The sequence below is a fragment of the Felis catus genome, chromosome C2 (assembly GCF_018350175.1).
Source record: "Felis catus isolate Fca126 chromosome C2, F.catus_Fca126_mat1.0, whole genome shotgun sequence".
In the NCBI taxonomy this organism is placed as follows: Eukaryota; Metazoa; Chordata; class Mammalia; order Carnivora; family Felidae; genus Felis; species Felis catus.
In genome coordinates this window covers 152,258,825-152,275,016 of record NC_058376.1, presented here as the reverse complement: position 1 = coordinate 152,275,016, position 16,192 = coordinate 152,258,825, and the positions used below count along the sequence as shown (strand labels likewise).

Below are 16,192 nucleotides of genomic sequence, written 5' to 3'. Positions count from 1 at the left end.
ATAGCCTACCATGCAGGTCAGATACACCTGTGTGAATGAATTTCTAGCCACTGTGGTGAGAACAAAAATGTATACTACTTCAAAGTTGTTCCCTTAGCAGGTTTTCTCACCGCCACCCCCCCCCCCAACCCCCAGCCCTATTGGCATGTGGGTTGGATAGTGCTTTGTTGCAGGGGCTGAACTCTGTTGTAGGACATATTAAGCAACATCCCTGACTCCTACCCATTACATGCCAGCAGCACCTCCCTCATCCCCCACACCCAGTGTGACAACCCAGGATGTCTCCAGACATTGCCAAATGTCCTGAGAACCACTGCTAACAGAAAGTGGCATAACCTCTGTTTCCCCTTTCCTTCCTTCCCCTGAAATGTGGATGTGGTGGTAAGCCATCCTGAGCTATGTAGCAAGAACTTAGGGGGAAGATAAAGCAATAACATAGAAGGAGCCTGACTCCCTGATTCTACGGAGTCACCTTACTGGACTGATGTCACTTATGGATAGACTGTTCTCTGAGAGGAAAAAGCCCATCTTCTGTCGCCATGTGGACCATCAGGGATTGACAAACACAGCCTGATGCCTGTTTTTTGTAAAAGCAACAGCAGGACAGCCACGCCCATTCATTTATTGGTTGTCCGTGGCTGCTTTAGCACTATGAAAACAAAGTAGTGGTGACAGAGAACATCTGGCCCACAGAGCCTAAAACGTGTACTCCCTGGGCCTTTAAGAAAATGTTTGTTGACCTCGGGCGTAGATAGCAATACTGCGCATTCACTGAAGCTCGTGTGCTGTATGGTGTCCTGAGTGCATCACCTGCATTAATTACCTCTTTGAATCTTTACGGTTACGGTTGCTTTACGAGGTAGGTAATTCCATCCCCATTTTTGCTCAGTTTTGTATGACCGTAACATCTACTCTGAGTATATACATATATATCAGCTCTCATTTAGCTAAATGAGTAAAAGAGACAGAAAAAAATACTGGGAGAAATAACAGCCCCCCCACTTCCAAACCGTGAACCATGGTGAAGACAGATACAAAGAAATCTGTAAGCAGACACGTTACAATTACACCGTTGAAATGCAAGCACAGAGCATCTTGGCAGCAGCAAGAGGAAAACAGCCCATCACGTAGGGGGCGTAGTGCTGTAGGATGAACGTTTCCGATTCTTCAAGGATCCATGTGTTGAAACTAATCACCATTGTGGTGGTGTTTGGAGGTGGGGCCTTGGGAATGTGATTAAGTCATAAGGGTGGTGCCCTCATGAATGGGATTATTGTCCTTACAAAAGAGACCCCAGAGAACTCCCTGGCTCCTTTTGCCACGTGAAGACAAAGTGAAAAGATGGTCACCTGTGGTTGAAAGGTGGAGGCGGGTCAGTAATGTCACCTCCACACCGAGAAGTCACTTTGAGAATGAAAAACGTCGAAAGTCACTCCGTACCATTTACAGAGTTTTACTGGGGGTAACTTCCTGACAGGGGGATTGCATGAACTTGGCGATCCAAGCAGCTGTGGCCGCTATTGTCTGCCTCCATTCACCTCCCAGTCCACATCTTCACCCCCAGTTTTTATACCGTGAGGGGCATGGGGGTGATGTCAAGGGGTAGATATCTAAAGTGGCACCTCTGTGTGTGTCACTTTAGGGAAGGTCAGCACGAGCCTTCCTGCATCTGGTCAGGGCATGCATTAACCTCCATGGGGACTGGAACACGTGGCCCCGAGGGAGGCCATTGTGCGGGCGTGGACAAAATGGAGGGCCAAAGATGGAGTCAGTGTTGTCTGCACTCCTACACCTATGAACCAGGAGGAAGTGGACCCTCACCAGACACTGCCTTGATCTGGGACTTCCCAGCCCCCAGAACTGTGAGAAATAAACGTTGGTTAAGTTACCCAGGCTGTGGTATTTTTGTTATAGCAGCTTGAACAGAACAAGCTAAGACAGAGAGCTTCAGTATGACTGAGAGCTGACTTCCTGTCAGAACAATGGAAACCAGAGGTTCGTGAGAAGGAGCCCTGGAATCCAGTGACCCTTTCGGGATTGTTGTCTTTCTGGTGAATTATTCCTCTTTAAAAAAATAATATAATGACCCTCTTTATTCCTAGAAATGCTTTTGTATTAAAGACAATTACATCTTATTTTAAATTTTTTTTTTTCAACATTTATTTATTTTTGGGACAGAGAGAGACAGAGCATGAACGGGGGAGGGGCAGAGAGAGAGGGAGACACAGAATCGGAAACAGGCTCCAGGCTCTGAGCCATCAGCCCAGAGCCCGACGTGGGGCTCGAACTCACGGACCGCGAGATCGTGACCTGGCTGAAGTGGGACGCTTAACCGACTGCGCCACCCAGGCGCCCCGAATTACATCTTATTTTAATATGGCTATGCTAGTTTACTTTTGTTAAGGGTATCTTTCACTGTGGCTCATTCTTTCCAGGCTCCTGGTTTTATGCAAGGGTCTCAATTGTACTCGCAACCTTAAACCGGTCCAGGACCATTTTAAAATCCGAGATTCCCAGCCATGTGGGGCAGCTTGTCTTCTCTCTCTCAAGGCTTACTGCTCTGGCTCTTAAGTGTTCCTTTCATTTCTGAAACTTGAGGATTTCATTTTAGTTCATGTTCAGCGGTGTGACAGTTTCCCTTCCTAATGTATCCAGCATTTCTTTGTTTGTGTAGCAGGGGAATGGTGGGTTTTGCAGCAAAGGCCCGGGCAGTAGTGACGCAAGACTGTTTGCCATACATATTTTGCCATGTTGCTGGAATGGATTCTTTACCTTCCCACTCTAAAACAGAGATTCTCGACCTTGGCTACATACTGGAATCACCTAGGAAACTTTAATAAGTACTGATTCCTGGATCCATTGCAAGAAGTCCATTCGGTTGGTCTGAGATGAGGCATTGGCATTGGGAGTTAAAAAAAATATTTTTTTAATGTTTTATTTATTTTTGAGACAGAGAACGAGTAGGGGAGAGGCAGAGAGAGAGGGAGACACAGAATCCGCAAAGCCGGCTCCCGGCTCTGAGCTGTCAGCGCAGATCCTGACATCCTGACTCGGGGCTCAAACTCATGAACCACAAGATCATGACCTGAGCCGAAGTCAACACTTAACCGACTGAGCCACACAGGCGCCCCAGCATTGGGACCTTTAAAAGCTCCCCAGGTGATTGTGATGTGCATCGAAGACTGAGAACCGCTGCTTAAACTTCAGCAGCAACCACTCTGAGCTGTGAGCTACTCTGAGATTTCAGCAGGCTTGGGAGAAGGCGGCCTTCCTGGGGGACAGCTGAACCTATGTAGTAGTTTTTGCCGCTTCTCATCTTTATTTTGGGTACATTTGTGGTTTAGACTGGTGGATTGGGTCAAATAATTTTCCTCCATCTTCACTGTGTTTAGAGGTTTTAACTAGGGTGAACATGTCTCTAAATTAGACTTTCTCTCTGTATCTAAACTTTTCTCTCTGTATCTACCTGCTCCAATATTTTCCCCATTAAAGAGGTTTGCCCCAGCAGAAATGTTGGCTAGTCAGTTTAAGATGCTTAGGGTGCCTGGGTGGCTTAGTCGGTTAAGTGTCTGACTTCTCCTCAGGTCATGATCTCATGGTTCCTGAGTTCGAGCCCCACGTCGGGCTTCCTGCTGACAGCCTGGAGCCTGCTTCGGATTCTGTGTCTCCCTCTCTCTCTTTGCCCCTCCCCCGCTCACTCTCTGTCTGTCTCTCTCTCTCTCTCTCTGAAAAATAAACATTAAAAAAAAAAGATGCTTAAAATGTAGTGTATTTTCCAGCTTTCATTTTGATTCTTTGCTTCTCTTGACCTTTTTTGAGTTTTCCACAAACTATGCCTGTTGATGAGTCATAAACATGTTTCGGGCAGTAACTTTTGCTGTCTGCTAATGAAAGAGTCAAGCATGCCTATGATATTCCTTTTAATTTTACAAGGAATTTGTCACTTTGGGGCAGTAGTGACATGTGAGAAATGGCCTTAAGCTGTGAAAATACTCACTGTTCTTTCTTATTTCTCTCTATGATATTCCCTTTATTTTTTTTAACATTTTTTTTTAAAAAGGGGCTCCTTATGAAAAATATGATATTCCTTCTAATTTTACAAGGAGTTTGTCACTTTGGTGCAATAGTGACATGTGAGAAATGGCCTTAAGCTGTGAAAAACAAAACTCACTGTTGTTTTTTATTTAAGAATGAATAGTGAATTTAACTGTTGGGCTGCTGGGTTGCTTGGATTTTGTGGCAGAGTAAGAAAGGTTGTTTTCTTAAGGCCTTTATGGATTTCCAGGTATTTAGTTGCAAATCTTTTTCTTGGAAGGTCAGTTGTCCTGTTGCCCATGAGGACAGACTGGTATGTTTGATTGTCCAGTGAGCCATTTAGCCTCATGATTTTCTCCTGCTTTAACTCCTGGAAGCTGTTCTGCACACTGCACTTTGGTTTCAAATGGGAAGCATGGAACTGATTATCTGAGGAGCTGATCGGGAAAAGTAGTCACCCTAAGTGCAGGCTCTACTGAAAATAGATTATTGTCTCTTCACTTCCCAAAAAAACAAAAACTTGTATAAAACATTATTTGAATAGGTAACACATGTATGTGACTTAAATATTCAAAAAAGCACAAAATGGTATATGATTAAAAAAAAAAAAAAGTCCTGTACTGAATCATATTGATACTATGTACCTTGATATCATGTGATAAAAATGGCACTTCACTTCTGTGGTTTTCCTTCCAAAAATTCGTAACGCCAGTCTGATCATGAGGCAGATTCCATTAGAGGGGCATCCTACAAAATACTTGACCATTATTCCTCAAAGCTGTCAAGGTCATCAAAAACAAGGAAAGTCAAAGAAACTGTCATAGACAAGCAGAACCTAAGGAGACATAACTAATTTAATGTGGAATCCTGAATGGGATCCTGGGACCGAAAAGGGACATTAGGTAAAAACTTTAAAAAATCTGAGTAAGTTGTGGACTTTAATAATCATGCATCAGTACTGGTCTCATTAAATGTGCTAAAAGTACCGTACTAATGTAAGACGTTAGCAATGGGGGAAACTAAGCGTAAGGCATGTGGGAATGCCTCCGCACTGTCTTCTCAATTTCTTTGTAAATCTAAAATCGTTCTAAAAAATAAAGTTGTTTTTTTTTTTTAAATAAAGTATTTTTTAAAAAGTCTTCCTCCTTCCCTGAACCTCTGGTATCCTGGTCTAAATGGAACCATTTCTTGCCATTTTCTTGTGACTCCTTTGAGAGAGATTTTATGCCAATATAAACATATGTATATCCCTCTTTTTTTTTTTTTTTTGCTTAAAAAAGAAGACAGTGGAAACATACATACATAGTATTATTTCACTTAAGGATATATTTGGTGATGTTTCCATATTCGTATGTTCACTGCTATTCATAGTATTTCATTGCATAGATATACCACAGTTTGGTCTCCTGTTGTTGGATAGTTAGGTTGTCTTGTTTGACTGCAGTGTATTACTTTATAACCCTAACATTTGGAACAGAGTTAGGAAGTGGAAATTGGGGTTTGAGACGGTGGAAAGGAAACAGTCAAGTTTTATTTGGGTATTTAGTTGGATTTATTTATTTACTCATTTATTCATTCATTCATTCATTCATTTAATACTTCCACTTATCTCCAGAAGAGTATTTAAGGAAATTGTCTCCTTAGTTATTTAAATATATTCGGTGAATATCTGGGAGATGTCTCCTGTTTACTAATGATACTGCTAGTAAGTAAGTAAGTGCAGGTGATATAGGAATCTATTAAGGTACAGGTCCAGATCTTAGCTCGTGCTGAAAGAGGCAGCCTGAAGATTATGATCACATTTCTGTAGTCTGGGCTAATGCTGTGTTACAGCCTGCTGCAAAAATACAGAGGAGGAAGTGACTAAAGTATACATTTTTTGAGTTTTAGGTGTCATTCCAGATGAACTCAGAAAAGGGAGTTAAAAGTTGGTGGTTGACTTGGATGGTTTTTGTCACCAAGGGAAGGGAAGGTCTTCAGTTTTCTCCTATTCATAGTATCTGGAGTCAGAGACTTTGTTTGTAGAGTAGACTTAGCTGGGCTCTACTCTGGGTCAGCTCTGGGAGAAGGGTGTGTAAATTGCTTGTAGAGTAGACTTAGCTGGAGTCTAAGTCAGCTCTGGGAGAATGCCGTGTGAATTGCGTGGATGTATGAACAGTGCAGAGTACTCAGCAGCGTGATTGCCTCATGCGTCAGTATGCATTCAGGAAAAGTGTTGCATGTTGTGGTATGGTGAAGCTGATACACACAGTTGTGAAATTATTGTTGATTAAAAACAATTTTTTTTAATGTTTATTTTTGAGAGAGAGAGGGACAGAGCACGAGTGGAGGAGGAGTAGAGAGAAAGGGGGACACAGAATCCAAAGCAGGCTCCAGGCTCTGAGCTGTCACACAGAGCCCGACACGGGGCTCGAACCCACGAACCATGAGATCATGAACTGAACCGAAGTTGGATGCTTAACCAACTCAGCCACCCAGGTGCCCCTTGATTTTTTTTTTTTTTTTTTTTTGAGGAATGGTTATGATCTAAAGATAAGAGATAAGACAGGAATAGGAAAAGGATGAAGTGTTGTGCTTTTCGCTGGTTCCTCTTCATGACAAAGCCTTCCTCCGTGAGCTAGCCTTGCTCTTTCTTGTCTAGCCTCAAAGACTGGCTCTCTGTATATTTATTTTTAATTACAAAATAAATACATGATCACATTTCCACAAGATATTCAACACTGTTTGCCTTGATTCCAAGCCCATTCCTCTCCACAGAAGGAAACATTCATTACTCTCCATTTGGAATAAATGTAAAGTGTGTGTGTGTGTGTGTGTGTGTGTGTGTGTGTGTGTGTGTGTAACATTAATGATGCCCTACAAAATGCGCTGTCCTCTCATTTGATTTGTTCATTTAGTAGTATGTGTTAGAGGGTATTTCAAGTCAAACCATGTTGATTGACCTTATTCCATTTTATGGCTGTAACAAAATTAGTTCAACTTTTCTGCTATTGTTGGCTTTCTAGGTTGTTATCATTTTTGGTTTATTATTACAAACAATGCTGCAGTGATGTCCTTGTTTGTACACGGGTGGGGGTTTCTCTGGGTTATCAAGAAGTGGATTTGCTACTACTCAGGATTTGAGGATTTTAAATTTTGCCAGATATTGCTAACACATTGTTGTATGGGAAAAACAAGTTGTAGCTTTGAATGGATAGTGTAGTATCATTTCTGTTGGAAGAAAAGCCGAGGTAGGTCACAGGGACATATTGTATTGACTAGACTGGTAATAGTTGAAAACTGTGAAGAAAGTTCTAGACTTGAGAATGGTGAGTAGAGGGACTTTGGGCTCTTCGGTGATATTTAGGTTTTTATAATAAGAATGTGTGCATGTGTACTATTTGAGTTACAAATAGTTACCGATTAAAAATATAAAGATGTTTGAACGATTGATATCTATCTTTATGTCTCAGGCGTAGGATAGTCCCTGTTTTTAACCACATACCATTTACAGTTTTTGCGAGGTGCCTCAGATGGCTCAGTCGGTTAAATGTTTGACTCTTGATTTCAGCTCAGGTCATGATCCTAGGGACCGAGCCCCTTACCGAGCTCTTGTGCTGAGCATGGAGCCTGTTTGAGATTCTCTCTCTGTCCCTCTACCCTGCTTGTGCACTCGCTCTCTCAAAAAATAAAACATAAAAAAATAAAAATTTTGACCATGTATTATGTTGTGGAAAAAAATCATTATATTTTAGGGTGCCTGGGTGGCTCAGTGGTTAAGTGTCCGACTCTTGGTTTCGGCTCAGGTCATTATCTCAGGTTTTGTGAGTTTGAGCCCTGCATCGGGCTCCGCACTGACAGTGACTTCCGCTGACTTGGAATTCTCTCTCCCCCCTCTCTGTCTGCCTGCTCATGTTCGCTCTCTCTCAAAATGAATGAACTGAAAAAATTTTTCCTTTAATCAATATATTTCAAAAAGTAGAATTAGGTGACGGTAGGTGAGGGTTGCATTCTTTGGCCACTGTTATTCCAAACGAGTATTTAATCTTGTTGGGTCTTCTAGATCTTATAGTAAAAAGTTATTTGTTATTGTAGCTTCCTTTATAATGTTTAGATTCTGGTACAAGTGACTAAAATTTTAAAAATCGTTTACTATTGGCCTTACCACCCTTTAATGTAAAATAGAGAATTTACTGCCAGTGTTGTGTGAATACAGTAAACAATTGCTTAAATTTTGTGACTCCAAAGAATAGGTGTTTTTTAATATGTAACTTTTTAATTTTTTTTTTCCTTAAAGAGATGTGAAAGCTGGAAATATTCTTCTTGGAGAAGATGGCTCAGTACAGATTGCAGGTAATGATTAGTTTTTCTTTTAATTTTGATTTAATGGTCAGTAGAACCACCTTACTTATCTTGGATGTTTTCAGAGCCAGTTTTCTCTTCTGTTTCCTGGACTGTCCCTCGTCAAGCAGCCTGTGTTGTCGATCCCTGCTTACCCTCAAGATACCCTCCACCACTCGTCCTGCGGTTTTGATGTTAGACATTTTTTGTCCATTATTCATTACCTTCCAGTTATCACTCCTTACCCGCAGAGAGTCATCTTTGATGGGGTCTCCCAGCATCCTGTGCTTTCCTTTGAGGGAGAGGTAGTCAAGAGACCTCACTGTTTGTGAACTGATGTGCTATAGAGAAGTGATACAGCGCTGCTTCTGTCCTGGGGTGATTGGGGTGTTTGCCAGTTAAGAAGAGGAATCTGATTATAGACAGAGACAAATAGCATAGAAAAAAAAAAAAAGAAGAGGAATCTGAGAGGTGAAAGTGCACTTTTGGCAAATTCAGGGCTGAAGAGGTAAGAGTTGGAGTCTAGGACCTGCCATCCTGGTAAAATACCCCTCCAGAGTGGCTGTACCGCGGGATCGTCAAGCGAGCCGTTCATCGGGGTGTCCCACACTGCTGGGACAGTCAGGTGTTTGGCAGGAGAAAGATAATCACTCAGACCACAAATCATTTCTTCACCCTTAGAAGATAATTTAAGGGGCACCTGGGGGGCTCAGTCGGTTGAGTGTCCGACTTCAGCTCAGGTCATGATCTCACAGTCTGTCCGTGAGTTCAAGCCCCGCGTCGGGCTCTGTGCTGACAGCTCAGAGCCTGGAGCCCACTTGGGATTCTGTGTCTCCCCCTCTCTCTGCCCCTGCCCTGCTTATGCTCTTTCTCTGTCTCAAAAATAAATAAAAACATTAAAAAGAATTAAAAAAAAAAAAAGATAATTTAAATGCACATCTTCCTGCATGTCCCAACCTAAGGAAATATTTTAACCAAGCCACATAACATAAAAGATTGATAAATTTGACTCCTTTAAAATTCCCAGCTTCTCTTTATTGAAAGAAGAACAAATGGTTTATCATCATTAATAAACAAAAAGGCAAACCACAGAGTAGAAAAGATATTCGCAGCATGAATAACTGACAGAGGGCTTAGATTTAGAATACAGAAAGAACTCATTAAGAAAAAAATCAGATAAAAAATGGGCAGAAGATTCCCAAATGAAGACATCAAAACATAAACGTAATAAAAGGTTTCAGGCTCACTAGTAATCAGGTAAATGCCTAGCGCAGGCGTACTTGGAGATACTGTGGGTTTACTTCCAGACCACCACAATAAAGCAAATATTGCAAAATGGCAAGTAAAATGAATTTGTTGGTTTCCCAGAGTGTATAAAAGTTATGTTTACACTCTATTATAGTCTATTAAGTGGGCAATACAGTATTTCTGAAAAAACAATGTGCATACCTTAATTAGAAATACTTTATTGCTAAAACATGCTAACCATCCTTTGAGCTTTCAGTGAGTCATAAAGTTTTTGCTGGCGGAGCGTCTGGCCTCCATGTCGATGGTTGCTGGCTGATCAAGGGGGTGGCTATAGCAGGGTCTTAAAAATAAGACAACAGTAACATCTGCTACAATTGACTCTTCTTTTCACAAACGATTTCTCTGTAGTATGCGATACTGCTTTACCCACAGAAGAACTTCTTTCAGAGTTGGAGTCAGTCCTCTCAAACCTTGCTGCTGCCTCATCAACTAAGTTAACGTGATATTCTAAATCCTTTGTTGTCATTTCAACAGTCTTCACGGCACGTTTACCAGGAATAGATTCCATCTCAAGAAACCGTTTTCTTTGCTCATCCGTAAGAAGCAGTCCCTCACTGTTCAGGTTTTATCGTGAGATTGCAGTAATTCATCACATCTTCAGACTCCACTTTTAAGTCTAGTTCTCAGGCTGTTTCCATCACATCTGTAGGTACATCTTCCACTGAAGTCTTGAACCCCTCAAAGTCATCCATGAGTGTTGGAATCAACTTCTTCCAAATTCCTGTTCATGTTGATATTTTCACATCTTCCCATGAATCACAGATGTTCTTAATGGCATCTAGAATGGTGAATTCTTTCCAGAACGTTTTCAGTTTACTTTGCCCAGATCCCAGTAGAGGAATCCCTAGCCTTATACAATGTGTTTGTTAAATAATAAGACTTAAAGTCAGAATTAACTCCTTGATCCACGGGCTGCAGAATGGGTGTTGTGTTAGCAGGCACAAAAACAGTATTAATCTCGCTGTACGACTCCATCGCAGCTCTTGGGTGACCAGGTACGTTGTCGGTAAGCAGTACTGTTTTGAATGGCATCTTGTTTTCTGAGCGGTAGGTCTCAACAGTGGGCTTCAAATATTTAGTAAGCCATGTTGTAAGCAGATGTGCTGTCATCCACGCTTTGTTATTCTACTGTTCCAGCACAGGAAGGGTAGATTTAGCATCATTCTTAAGGGCCCTAGCAATTTGGGACTGGCAAATAAACATTGGTTGCAACTTAAAGTCACCAGCTGCATTGGCCCCTAACGAGAGTTAGCCTGTCCTTTGAGACTTTGAAGCCAGGCATTGAGTTGGTTCTAGCTAAAAAGTCCTAGGTGGCGTCTTCTTCCACAGGAAGGCTGTCTGGTCCGCATTGAAGTTCTGTCGTTCAGGGTAGCCCCCTTTGTGAATTAACCTGCCTAGATCTTCTGGTAACTCGTTACAGCTGCTGCATCAGCTCTTGCTGCTCCACCTTGCACTTGTACGTCCTAGAGACGGCTTCCTCCCTTAAGCCAACCTCGGCTGGCTTCAGACTTCTCTCTGCAGCTTCCTCACCCCTCTCGCCTCCCTAGAGTTGAAGAGAGTTAAGGCCTTGCTCCGGATAAGGCTTTGGTGTCAGGGAAGTTGTGGCTGGTTTGATTTTCTAGCCAGAGCACTAAAACTTTCTCCATGTCAGCAATAATTTCCTTCATGAATTTTCCCTTTTCACTCACATCTTGGCTAACTGATGGAAAGAGGCCTAGCTTTTTGCCCATTTGGGCTTTCAACATGCCTTCCTTACTAAGCTTCATCATTTCTAGTTTTTGAGTGATTTAAAGTGAGAGGCTGTGTGACTCTTCCTTTCACGTGAACACTTAGAGGCCCTTGTAGGGTTATTAGTTGGCCTGATTGAAATATTGTTGTGCCTCAGGGAACAGGGAGGCCTGAGAGGAGAGGGAGAGAGATGGGGGAATGGCTGGTCAATGGAGCAGTCAGAACATACCCAACATGTATTGATTAAGCTCACCACCTTTTAAGGGCCTGGTTTGTGGCACCCCAACAATTGTAATCGTAACATCAAAAGATCACTAATCACAGATCACCAGAGTAAATGCAGTGATGAATGAAAAACTTTGAAATATTGCAAGAATTATCAAAATGTGACACAGAGACCAGAAGTTAGCAAGTGTTAGAAAAATGGTGCCCGTAGACTTGCTGCGTGCAGGGTTGCCATAGACCTTCAATTTCTAACAAACACAGTATCTGTGAAACATAGTACAGAGAAGCATTAAATAATAAGGTATGCCTGTCAGATGGTATTGGGATACCAAGTTATACTAGATGACCTGGCAAAAACATCTGACAGCACAGTGGTTAGTATCAGTGTAAAGCAAGGAAAAAAATCTCATATTCCAATAGTGGGAGAATAAATTAGTTCAAATACGCATACCCTAAAACTTTGGCTTCTAAAAAAATTTTTTTTTAATGTTTATTTATTTTTGAGACAGAGAGAGACAGAGCATGAACAGGGGAGGGGCAGAGAGAGAGGGAGACACAGAATCGGAAACAGGCTCCAGGCTCTGAGCCGTCAGCACAGAGCCCGACGCGGGGCTCGAACTCACGGACCGTGAGATCATGACCTGAGCCGAAGTCGGATGCTTAACCGACCGAGCCACCCAGGCGCCCCTAAAACTTTGACTTCTGGATGTATGGCGTGGAGAAGATTATGCTTACATGTGGCACAGTGTTCAAGAGCATTGAAAGTTTGAAACAGTCCCAGTGCCCTTCGTTAGTAGAACGGAGAAATAAATTATGGTTAACTTGTACATTGGAATACTATATAGTGATGAATATGGATAGAATTACAACTGCATTTGAAAGCATTAATGATAAAAAGATAAAGTGAAAGAAAACAGTTGAAATAGAATATATGGCATGTGATTTCATTTATATAGGTTCAAAACCAGGCACAGTTATGCTGTGTTGTTCAGAGAGGCAAAACCAAGTGGTCAAAAACTAAAGAAGAGTGGATTCTGGGAAGGGGGTAGAATAGGAAACACCAGGAATCTCTCCACACCTGGGCAAAAACTGAACCAGCAGAATCTGTCTGATGTAACTACTGTATTTTACAATTCTGCAGTTCCTTGCAAGGCTTGCCAGCTCTAGGGGAAGGCTCAGAAGGTAAATTGCGGTTAATTTCAGTCCATTCCTGTCCCCTACCCATCGGCCTCCTGGCAGGCAACCGCACACATGTTTCTGGAGCAGCTGGCAGACAGCTTGTGCGACCCACAGTGGGCACAGTGGGCCCTGTCTTCTAAATATCATGGATCTGTGTTCTGATCACGGGTTGCTGCTTCCGCTCACAGTGCCGCAGATAAAGAGGCAGACAGCCATTGTTGTGGCACCCTGTCCCCTCTGAGTGACTTCCAGGGGACTGTAAGGGCCAGCATCTTTTTTCCTGGCCTTCTGTTTTCTCGTCTTCCCATTTTTGGAGCCAGACATTAAAAAACAGTTACATTTATGAGGAAAATTGGAAAATGACTGCACATTCCAGGAAAAGGTACAGAAAAGTCCTGAGAAGAGCTTGTTTATACTTCAGGCTGATGCTTGACCAGAGACAGCCTATCACAGCCAAAATAAAAACAATAACCAAAACAGCCTCAAACTTTGGGAAAGGGAGAGAATCTGATTTCCAGAATTGCCATATCACTAGCTTCAAATGTCCAGTTTTTAACAAAAAAATCACAGGGCATTCAACAAAACAGGAAAGTGTAGCTCATTCAAAGGAAATAAAATAACAGTAACTGTCTCTGAAAAAGACCTGACAGCAGATCTGCCAGACAAAGAAAACTAAAGGAAGATGTGGACAAACTCAGGACTACAACGTGCGAACAAAAATGGAATTAGGAATAAGGAGAGAGAACCTAAAAACAAAAAGGAAATTCTGGAGCTGAAAAGTACAACAACTTGTATTACAAAATGGAAAACTCACTAGAAGGATTCAAATGCAAATGGAGATTTGAGCTGGCTGAAAAAAGAATTGATGAATTTGAAGGTAGGAAAATGGAAAGTATAGTCTGAGAAACAGAAGGGACAAAGATTGGAGAAGAGTGAACAGAGCTCAAAGGATCTGTTGGACATCATCAAGCAGACCAATACACATGTGGGAAGTCCTAGAAGGAGGAGAGAGAAATGAGCAGAGAGAATATTTGAATTAATAAGTGTTGAAAACTTTCCAAACTTGATGGAAAACATGGATATAAACATCCCAGAAGCTCGGTGATCTCCAAGTCGGATGAACTCTAAGAGGCCTACACAGAGACTCCGGATAATCAAACTTACAAAAGCCAAAGACAAAGAATCTTGAAAGCAGGAAGATAGAAATGACTCCTCATAATCAAGGGATCCTCAATAAGGCAGTTAGCAGATTTCTCATCAGAAACCTTGGAAGCCAGAAGGCAGTGGGCCTGTGAATTCAAAGTGGTAAAAAAAAAAAAAAAAAAAAAAAAAAAAATTGTCAATCAAGAATTCTATATCTGGTAAAATCCTCCTTAAAAGTGAGGAATAAATCGAGACATTTCCAGATAAACAGAAGCTGAGGAACTTTGTTTCTGATAGATCTGCTGGCAAGAAATGATCACAGGAGTCCCACAAGGTGGAATGAAAGGACACTAGACAGTAACTTGATGCAGTATGAAGAAATAAAGATCTCATAAAGGTAAATACATGGGCAACTATAAAAGCTAGTATTATTGTAATGGTGGATTGTGACTTCACCTTTTGTTTTGTACATGAATACATTACTAAAAACAGTGGTCTAAAAGTCATTACTGTTAACTGGTTTGTGATTCCAAAACATATTTTCTGCTTAAGAGACCAATATATTTAGAAGAATTATCATTTCATATTTGAACACTGTGTATTAAGTTATAATTTTGTGATAACAACCAACAGGGCCATAGTGCTATAAAGGAGAAGAGATTTTGTATTATTGTAGTTAGCCTGGTATAAATTCAAGATTTTAAAAACACTTTTTTTTTTTTAATTAAGTAATCTCGATGCCCAACATGAGCCTTGAACTCACTACCACTTGATTTTGATCAAGAGTTGCATACTCTACTGACTGAGCCATCCATGCACCTCTACACTGGTATAAATTCAAATTCAAGTGTTATAACTTTAGAATGTTAAATGTAATCTCTGTAGTAACAAAAAAAAAAACAGTTATAGAATATAAACACAAGGAAATGAGAAAAAAATTAAGCCTTTCACAACAAAAAGTAACTAAAGTAATGTGGGAAATGAGGGACAAAACTAGAAGACATGGAAAACAACACAATGACAGAAGTTAGTGCTTCCTTATCAGTAATTGCTTCAAATGTAAGTTGATTACTCTCCAATCAAAGGACAGATTGGCAGAACAGATTAAACAAAATACTTAATCCAGTTATATGCTCTCTGTAAGGGACTAATTTTAGATCTCAGACACAAATACATTGAAAGTGAAAGGATGGATGGAGTGCCTGGGTGGCTCAGGTGGAGCATCCAACTTTGGCTCAAGTCATGATCTCACAGTTTGTAAGTTTAAGCCCCACGTCAGACTCTGTGCTGACAGCTCGGAGCCTGGAGCCTACTTCGGATACTGTATCTCCCTCTCTATCTGCGCCTTCCCTGCCCACAGTGTCTCTCTCTCTCTCTCTCTCTCTCTCTCTCTCTCTCTCTCTCTCTCTCTCTTTCTCGAAAAAAAAAATACATTAAAAAAGAAAAAAGAAAGTGAAAGGATGGAAAAAAGATACTCCATGCAAATAGTAACCAAAAGGGAGCAGAGGTGGCTATTCTAATATCAGAGAAAATAAACTTTAAATGAAAAAAGTTTACCAAACAGGGGCACCGGGGTGGCTCAGTTGGTTAAGCAGCTGACTTCAGGTCAGGTCATGAGCTCAGTTTGTGAGTTCAAGCCCTGTGTCGGGCTTTTTGCTGATGGAGCCAGTTTTGGATTCTGTGTCTCCCTCTTTGTCTACCCATCCCCCGCTCACGCTCTGTCTCTCCTTCAGAAACAAACATTTTAAAAAATTAAAAAAAACAAAAACAAATAAGGACATTACCCATTAACAAAAGGTTCAATACAGCAAAAAGATGTAACAATTATAAATATTTATATACATAATAACATAGCTAGCAAAATATAGGAAGGAAATAGAGAATTGAAGGGAGAATGGCTCCACGTTAGTAGTGGGAGACTTCAGTACTCCACAATAATGGACACAACAGACAGGAGATAAGGAAATGAAAGATTTAATACAGTACACCGCCTGGAGCTAATGGACACACACACAATACAACAGGATCAGCATACATGTTCGTCTTAAGTGCACACGAGTTAATTTTCCGGGGTAGACCATGTTGGGCCCCATATTAAGTCCCAGTAGATTTTAAAAGATAACATACAAAATACCCTCTCTGACCCTTGTGGATAAAGTTAGAAATTAGTAGCAGAACACTAAAAGTGTCACAAATTTGTAGCAATTAAATAACGCACACTCAGACAACCAATGGATAAAGGAAGGCTTCACAA

At 41.2% G+C, this 16,192-nt stretch overlaps 1 protein-coding gene across 3 annotated transcripts in view; it reads left to right on the top strand.

Moving 5' to 3' along the window:
• Positions 1 to 16,192, top strand: part of OXSR1 (oxidative stress responsive kinase 1) — a 104,599-nt gene that overhangs the window by 46,870 nt on the left and 41,537 nt on the right. For all 3 annotated transcript variants that reach the window (XM_045037878.1, XM_011286239.4, XM_019810939.3), the window contains exon 5: positions 8,312 to 8,367. In XM_045037878.1, coding sequence (XP_044893813.1) covers positions 8,312 to 8,367 — 56 coding nt within the window. The remainder of the gene's footprint in view (positions 1 to 8,311; positions 8,368 to 16,192) is intronic.